Source organism: Rhea americana, unplaced genomic scaffold (genome assembly GCF_003343005.1).
Source record: "Rhea americana isolate MKP2758 unplaced genomic scaffold, rheAme1 scaffold_43, whole genome shotgun sequence".
Classification (NCBI taxonomy): Eukaryota; Metazoa; Chordata; class Aves; order Rheiformes; family Rheidae; genus Rhea; species Rhea americana.
The window spans coordinates 3,206,850-3,215,269 of NW_028186568.1; the positions used below are offsets into that span (position 1 = coordinate 3,206,850).

At 39.3% G+C, this 8,420-nt stretch overlaps 1 protein-coding gene across 2 annotated transcripts in view; it reads right to left on the reverse strand.

Annotated features, from left to right (window-relative positions):
- TAF5L (TATA-box binding protein associated factor 5 like) overlaps positions 1–6,966 on the reverse strand; it is a 19,190-nt gene extending 12,224 nt beyond the window's left edge. Inside the window, exons 1-2 of one of the 2 annotated variants that reach the window (XM_085315490.1) lie at positions 6,951–6,966; positions 4,373–4,517 (exon numbers count right to left, since the gene is read on the reverse strand). In XM_085315490.1, the coding sequence (XP_085171616.1) occupies positions 4,373–4,514 (142 nt within the window). In that variant the 5' untranslated portion in view covers positions 4,515–4,517; positions 6,951–6,966. Of the gene's footprint in view, positions 1–4,372; positions 4,518–6,085; positions 6,146–6,950 lie in introns of those variants that run through there. The other variant, XM_085315489.1, reaches the window with a different exon arrangement.
- Positions 6,967–8,420: the final 1,454 nt, after the last annotated feature.

Here is an 8,420-nt window from a genome sequence, read left to right on the forward strand (position 1 = left end):
AGATCAGTAACTCACCAGCTTGCCCCAAAATACATTTTCAGGCTTTCAAATACAGCTTTGAGTTCCCAAGAAACTCAGAGTAACATTGTTACAGATCCCTTTAGTGTGTTACAAGACAATAGTCAGTTTTACTATTTGGCACTGGAAAAGATGAGGACAGTAATCTGTAACTTTCCTAAAAACAAAGTTTCTCTTTCAGCTGCAGCCACCACAGATCATGGCACACTCACAGGAAACAGAAGGCAGTACTGCCGAGTCCCCAATTCCTTGTGCCTAATGACTGCGTAGTGATCATCATTTACTGGTTTTCCTGCAAACACTTTTTGATTAAAAAAAAAAGTGTCCTGCTTACTGGGGATTTTAGGTTGAAGAACAACTGGTCCATACACCCAGGAATTATCTTTTGACAACCTAAATGATACAAAAAGAAATAACTTGCATGGGGGTTAGAGATCCTGTAATGGTTGCCTGAGATAGTATTAGACTGATTTTCAGAACAGTCAGTATTAACTTTGGTAAAGACAGTTCTGAAATATTTAAAGGGAAYTGGCTTTTCTTCCCTGGAAGGAAACCTTTGCTCCTCTGCCAACCCCTCAGAACCTGACAGAGAATTACGTGCCAGTTTATAGACAGCCAATGATATCCCTAAGCACACACAAATACCAGTGATTAAAAGCATAAATAACAAAATTTACATTTCTAAATTTTAACTAATATGTTAAATCTTCTGCTCTTCTAAGAGGAGCAGGACAMGGCAAAGAGTTTCACTCTATTCTTCCTCTTACTTCTTTTTCTTCAATTCATAACTATTCTACAAAAACTGTTTTCAATATTCCTACTTTTAGCTCTTACAGCTTCTCTTTCAGTCTTCCTCTCCCTTAATCATCCTCTCCTCTTTTCTTTCTAGTCCTCACTGATCACCTTTTGTTCCAGCATTTGGCTCGCACACAAGAGGCTTAACTATGGCAGCCCTGAAAGCCTATGAACAACACCATCAAATTTTCACATGCTAAAGGGAGACAGGCCAGCCTCCCACTCATTTCAGTGTTTCTCATTAGAAAGAGATGAGCACAGGATGTACATGCAGCCTGTTTCTATCCCCCTCCCTGCCTTTTGTAAGAGACAGGTCTATCTTCCTGGAGCTAATGGAAATACAGTAGCTATGCTTACTGGTTCTCCAAAGTCAGCTGAATTYAGCTTCAGAAACAGAGACCTGGGCTGGGCTAATCAGCCACCTCATGGGAAAAAACAAAAAACAAACAAACAAACAAACAAAAAAAACAGATTCCAGCACTAATACTCCATCTTCTCTCAAATCAGTTTCAAAACAAACAAATATAACCTGTCAAAGGATATAGACACACTGCATTTTCCACAGCCTGCCTCAAAGCTGGTGGGAACTCCTGGCTCAGAGTTTAGCATTAAAACTCAGAGCAGCAATTTATAAAAGTAACTTAAAAAAAAAATGTAAGGTAATTTATTAGTATTWCTTGAAGTCTAAATTCAAGCATCTGTGCTACTATTTGGGCTTACAATTTAATAGAATCAATGCTCAGTATCAGAAAGTAAACTCTGAATGTACACACACAAAACTCAAAAGTTTTCAATGTCATCCACACTGCTCATCTAAAAAGCAGAGGCCACCAGAAAATGCCAACACAAAGACCTTCTTTTATGCTGTGCCACAGGTTTACGTACAGGGGTCAATTCATCACAGACTTCCAGTGGCTTCACTTCAGCAGGAATGGGAACAACATTCCGTCTTGTTCATGGCACAGAAACATAACCTACTGGCTGTAACTCTACGAAGTGTTCCCTCGCACACCACCTACTTTATTTTCTCTGCAAAAGTAACTTAATTCTAAAATGAAAAGGTAGATCACATCCAGCTACTTATCCCAGAGCAGTCTGCTTGGGAAGTCCTTGTGTCCTGCTCTTTCAGTAATGATGCTAGAGCTCATTCCCATTAAGCAAATGGTAAACAAAGCCTACATACCAATAAGTTATAACAAGTTCAGGCATATATTTCTCCTGGTGGAAACAAAACATTCGCCATATTTTTTTTACACACTAAAAGATCTACCATGAACAGTTTCTTTTCCATTCTCTTYGTAAGAACCTTTATTAGAAACATCTGTTGCTTGACTTCACTTCCTGTAAATTGCAGCCATTTACACGCCCTGACAGCAAATTCAGAGGAACTGGTTCAGGGATATGGACAGTACCCTTCCAGTGTTTCGCTTTGGCTAACAGCAGCGTTGTTTCCAGCTACAAGCACAGGGCTACTGTAATTCTGTTTCACGGTACCCAATTCCTCTTTTCTATGGGAGTAATGATGTAGGATTCTACACTGATTCAGACAGCCTTACGTGTTAATAGACTGCTGCAGACAATATTAGAGGAGCTGGTCCTTCAGTCACTTATTGTGTCCTAAAATATTCTTCTAGTTCTTTAGAGAAATATAGAGCGGTCAAGAGGAAGCTCTGCACTTTTAGTAACAGATACTGCAGAAAGCAGAGCTATATAAATATAGCAAGTATATGAAGCAATGGAGATAGGCTGAACAGAAGAGTCTCTGAAAGAAGGCAAGAAACACCAATGTAAGACCAAGAAATAAAAGTTATTTAAAAGCAAAAATAGAGGACATTTTTCATTTTGAAAGAAGAAAACACAGAATGGGAGACAGAAGTAAGTGACCTTCTCATTTATACCGAATGACTAATTATAGAARGCATCTCAGGACAAGTCTAAGTTGGGTTTTTCCTTTTTGATATACATCATTCATGGAACTGTAGCACACTCACTGATAGCTTACTACAAGTACRTTTGAAATGAAAGAGTAGTAACTGGTTGCATACCTGATACTAGATCATTTTCAGTTCTAATGAAAACTGATGACTAAGTTCTGAATCACTTGCCACAAAATGCTTGCACTGGCAAGAAATTTAGTAATAACGTTTGGCAGAGGATGTGTAAAAACAGAAAAAAAACCCACTCCAAATATGCACACATTCACACTCTTTACTGAAATAATTTTTTCTGTATGATGCCATATGCAAATACAATGGCTTGCAATCCAATTCAGCTGTCACTCTGCTTCAGATACTCTGCGCACCTCCTGATATCAATTGCTCCCAAGTCCTAATCTCACTACAACGCTGACCTTTCTGCCCACCACTCCCCTCAAATCTCCCACCAAAACCAATTCACCATTTTACTTCAGTTTCATTCCCCTGAACAGAAGCATTACTTGAAGGAGTTGTAGCAAACTTCCAGTAGTTACTCTGAAAGCAACAAAGAAATGAAAAGTAAAAAGAAAGTGCAAGTCATCTCTAGTAAGTATTCACCCTGCTTCCTTCAGACCACTGAAAGAGKCATTCTAGACATTTTCCCAGAAATCATTCATCTTTGGCTTATAATTAGGGCAAAAACTRCTCTAGAGGTGAAAAGACCCATTTTATCAGCCCGTCTTATCTACTACAAGCATGGAGTTACACAGCRACTAATGTCAAGTTGAATTGCAGCACAAGTAAACAAGGTCTCTGCCACTCTTAGCCTGGGATATCATCACAATTCAAGCAGTTTCATTAACAGAAAATTCTTCTTTCTCTTGTTTTTACTCAAAGCTCGGCCTACTTTCTATCAGTTATATCTACTTTCTACTAGTTTTAAAAGTTAAGTGCAATCTTTAGTTACAACACCTGTATCGCTTGCCTCCATTCCATATTTGTTCAATATTGCTCAAGTACTGTTATAGTACTGCTCAAGTACTAATATAGTTTGTTATAATAAAGATAATTACAATTAAGATTGTCACAGGCAGAACTTGGAAAAAGCAGGTAGCATAACAGGATCTGAAAGCCTTTGAGAAAGAGAAGGATGCACAGGGAAACAAACCGTCTCATCCACTGAAGCCTATTTTCAAATGATATGGAGGGGAGCTTTCAAAGCTGCAAAACTGAGTAGGTCAGAGAAAGAAACAACCTCTATTGTTTCACATGATATAGCCCTCTTAAAATAAAAAGATACACTGGATTATCCTGCTTCCTCATCTAGGTTTTTCTCACCTCCCTCCCAAAGCACTACTCTTCATTAGACTCTATGTTCTTGAGGATACAGCACATGCACTTTCAACTATCCAGATCTGATATTTCAACCTGCTTTTTTAATGACCGTGAATTTCATTTTGTTATATTTCATCCATATTTTCTCCCTGAAAGCTTGTAATTCATGCCAACTTAACACTGCAAAATTCCTTTGTTTCAGTAGGAAAGAGGTCCATACATAGACACATCCACCTATTTAATCAGTACACATACTTACACTTGCCTTGATGCTGTCAAAAAATGTGCAAGGAAAATATTAGGATTACCTGTGAGATTAGCTGCCATCTCTTCAGCAGTCTGACACAGCCTCAGCCCTTGTTTTAAGGGTCCTTCTGAGTCCACATACTGACGGCGTTTGAGGTAGCAGGACACTGCCATCTGAATCTGTTCTGTGCGTACGCGTTTCATGACCTCAAAAGAAAAAGATGATGGGGCATGAAGGTACTGTTATTGTACACTCTAAAACCAATACAAGACCATAGCTGTATTAGCACTGAGAGAAAACAAATGGCTCAGCATTTCCACTGCTGAAGTCAAACAATTACAAGTTATTTCATCACTGAAGTATGAAACAAAGCCTTTAGGCATTTGCCTTTAAGTTCTTTGGCCTAACTAGACCCTTTGAACCAGATTCCTAAAGATATTTTAATGCCTAATTCTATTAATTTCACTGAGGAATCAAAAACACCTTTGAAGAATCTGGACTAAAAGGATAAGAGAAAACTGCAGTGATAAGCAGTTTTCTGAACTTTCTGAACTGAAAAGCTGTAGATTTTGTCAAAAATAACCCACAAAAAGGTAGTTTGAGCCTTCTTGAATCATTTTCTGGTTCTTTTCCTTGGACAACCAACAAAATGATACCAGAAGAGTTAAAGGAATGAGAAAGTAACATACAGAGAAAGAACTTGCAGAATAAAAATGCTTTAAACAGCACACCTATTTAAGGAATCCGAGAAGCAATAGCTTATCACCTAAACTTAAAGATTGAGGACAGATTTCTGGCATTTCAGTCAGGTAAGCATCTCTACCCCTGCCCCCCCCAAAATAAAGAAATTAAAACCAAAAGCTGAACCTTCCGCGCTTCTTTTTCACCTGCCTCCATTTCTCTCTTCCCTCCTACAAAAATTAAAAAAAAAATCCTTTGACATTTCCTTTAAATAAATTTTGACAGACATTCTTACCAATGCCACTTGGTAGTATTTTCAAAACCAAAAGCAGCCTAATGCTAGCTTTTAGCCTCTTACTTGAAACAAAAGAACATCAGTAAGATGAATGCAATAGCTTTGCTTGCTATTTTAATAGTCCTTGACTGCCATCAATCCTTAGGCAATAGTTATTGATTCTAGACAGAAGTTTAGATAACCTAAAAGATTTTAAATAAAATAGGACTAAATATCAGTTTTATGCTACTGGAAGAAGTACAAGCCATCTCAAGATAGTCCTAGACCTCACACTCCTACTACCAAAGACCTCCATATATTTTAAAAGTGCACTTTGCTCTCCAGCTTGAATAGCCAAATTCGATGAAGCACAACTGTTTCAGAAAGATAGGCAAGGATGCYCTTTACCCTCTCTTTTAAGAACCCTGCTTTAACAAAATGACAACTTAAAAAAATTGACAATAATTGAGCTTTTCCTAATATGCACACTTTACTGCTTATAAGAGTTGTTGGAACAATAAACACTCTGTGAAGTTTCAAGTGGATGTAGATGCAAGGTTTTAGTAAAAGTTACTTTGAAAGGATATGTGGAATTGGAAACCCATACATGCCCTGGGGAAAACCTTAAAAAGGTTTCCATTTGTTCTCAGAGGCAAAATAACTGTTGAGGGTGGGGAAGGGGCATCAGCCGGCATGGAGTTTTCAAAGCACTTCTAGATTTACCTATTAAAATCATGAGCTTCAACCACAACTTTTTCCACTCCAAAAACAAACTTCCTTTTAGTCTTCCTTGCAATTAGAGAAATTATGTTGACTTACTCTGTCTTAAATGTAACAATTTTTCTGCTGCAGAGAACTGTACAAAAGACAGAATTCATGAAGTCCATAAAAAGGGTGATGCAGGGAATTCTAGCATCTTTACACTCTCACTAAAAACAAAAAAACAACAACTTAGCCAAACTTTACAACATACTATGCTGTCATTCTGCATTTTAGCTAGCAGTATGTACTGTATGTACTTGCCCAGGTCCACTCTAATGCCTCTGTACACTGTTTGCCACACAAGCTTAGGTCAGGTTAGCAACTTAGTTTTGTGATGCCTTCACAGATTTCAGGTCCAGAAATTGATACTGAGAGGTTGTAATTAGATCATTACATGTGGCTTACAATTCAGAAGAAACTCACTCCTAGTTACAGGATCAATTTGTGCTAGGTTAGATTTGGTGAGAAAACCCTTATTTGTTAGGGCACAGCATGCATATACAGATAATTCTTCATAACTCATAATGGATCAAAGAGACTGAAGAAATGACATTCAAAAGATGCAGGATTCCAGGGAAGCCTTTGTAACAACAGTGACAGAGAAAAGGCGCCTCGAGATTGGTCTTTTTCCCRCTACTGCTAAGTGGACGTAGATAACCAACACACAAAATGTTAAATTTGAAATGAGAGGTAAAAGGCAATTGAWCATCCAGTAGTCTCACATTCTAATATTAGAATTAGACACTTTAGCAGCAAGGAAGAATGGCCAGGGAGAGGAGCATTCACCGGGACCTAATTCGAGTTTGAGTTTTTTCAGAGAGAGAATATATGAGAAGCCCCAGGTTCTTCAGCCAAGAATGGCAAGATGACATTTGCAGCTGCTTTATGCGATATGTACAGTTTTTTTGCTCCATTCACATACCTTGTATACTGCTCCCAACAGTGACCATATCGAGTGTTATCAGTAGCATCTCAAGATCTTGTTTTCCCTCTCACTGCTGCTGCCAGGTGACAGCAAAAACTACCTTAAAGAAAATGCTTCTTCACTGAGAAGCTACCGTGGATGTCAGACACACTAGCACTGTCACTATCACCTCTACTTCTGCTTCATATTTCTGTACAACTTTGCCTTTACACTTGATGCTCAGTATTACAAAGACTAATGCCACAGAAGCAGGGAAAAAGTACTCATGATGAAGGATTGAAGAAAAGCTCAACAGCAGCAAAACCGAAACTTCTTACAAGTGCTCTTTATTAAGCCCTCAAAATTACAGTATATCATAAAATAAACTAAGAAAGTCCTGCCAAGATGCCTTAACTGGGTTCAAGCTGAGTTGGTTCACAACAGGTCAATGATGTAGACTAAGACAAGTCTGCCACTTTAATCTCCAAATCAATTTCAAGTCTCCAGCTCTCCTGACTGAACACTAAAATACAAAAAAAAAAAATTGAAGGCACGCAATGATTGCTGCCCAAGTCTCCAGAAAGTTTGAAACAATTGTTCGTAAGTCCTAGCGGCCTCATTTTTCTCAAATACCTAGAGAGGACAATAAACATTAATGCTGTTAGCTATTTCTACCGATAAGCAAAGTACATAAAGGAGGAGAGAAGAAAGATCACATCAGGGAATTTGTACAGCCACAAATCATCATCATCTGCAGTTTTGAACGTTGGAGCACGTAAAGAAAGTATATCAGGTTAGTTTTCTTAGAAGAACCAAAACCATGGAAGAAGCTCAGAGGAGAGGCTGAGCATGCAAAGCATAGCACAAGTTCCTCTTCCCTAGAAAAGCTGCAAATTAGCTGGATACGAAGCRTGCAGCCAAGGAAAATCTTCTCCTGACTATTCTCCCGCCTGAGTACACGTTCAGGCAAACTCCATGACCACGGAATAATCTCAGTACAKACATTTAAGAAAAAGCTTGAAAGCTAGCATTGGAAATGCTGCTTGTAAAGACTCTGCGCTCCTTTCCTGGCTCTGGGACAGCATGTCCTTCCCTCAGTAGACTGAGGAAGGGTGTCAAAGAACCACCAAGGATGATCAATCTCAAGAAAAGAGCCCCCCAAAGCACATTTCACGCATTCTACCCTGAGGACAGTGTCTCAGGCCTACGGGGGCTGAGCAGCACCGCCTTTCAGCCTGGCGCTTGCAGGCAAAGCTGGAACCTGCTGCCCTACAGGATCTGGTGCTAAATCCCTTGACTTTTAGTTCGGTGACATTAAAGCCATGAAAGATTCGCAGAACTTCAGAAGAAGCAAGGCAGAGATAAACTGATACAAAGCCGCTGCTCGAGCCCGAACTGAGGGATTTCACGCTCGCAGCAGAAGAAACAGGCCGAGGAGGCAGGCAGGCACCGTGCGCGGACACGGGACGCCGGCGGCGCGGGGAGCCG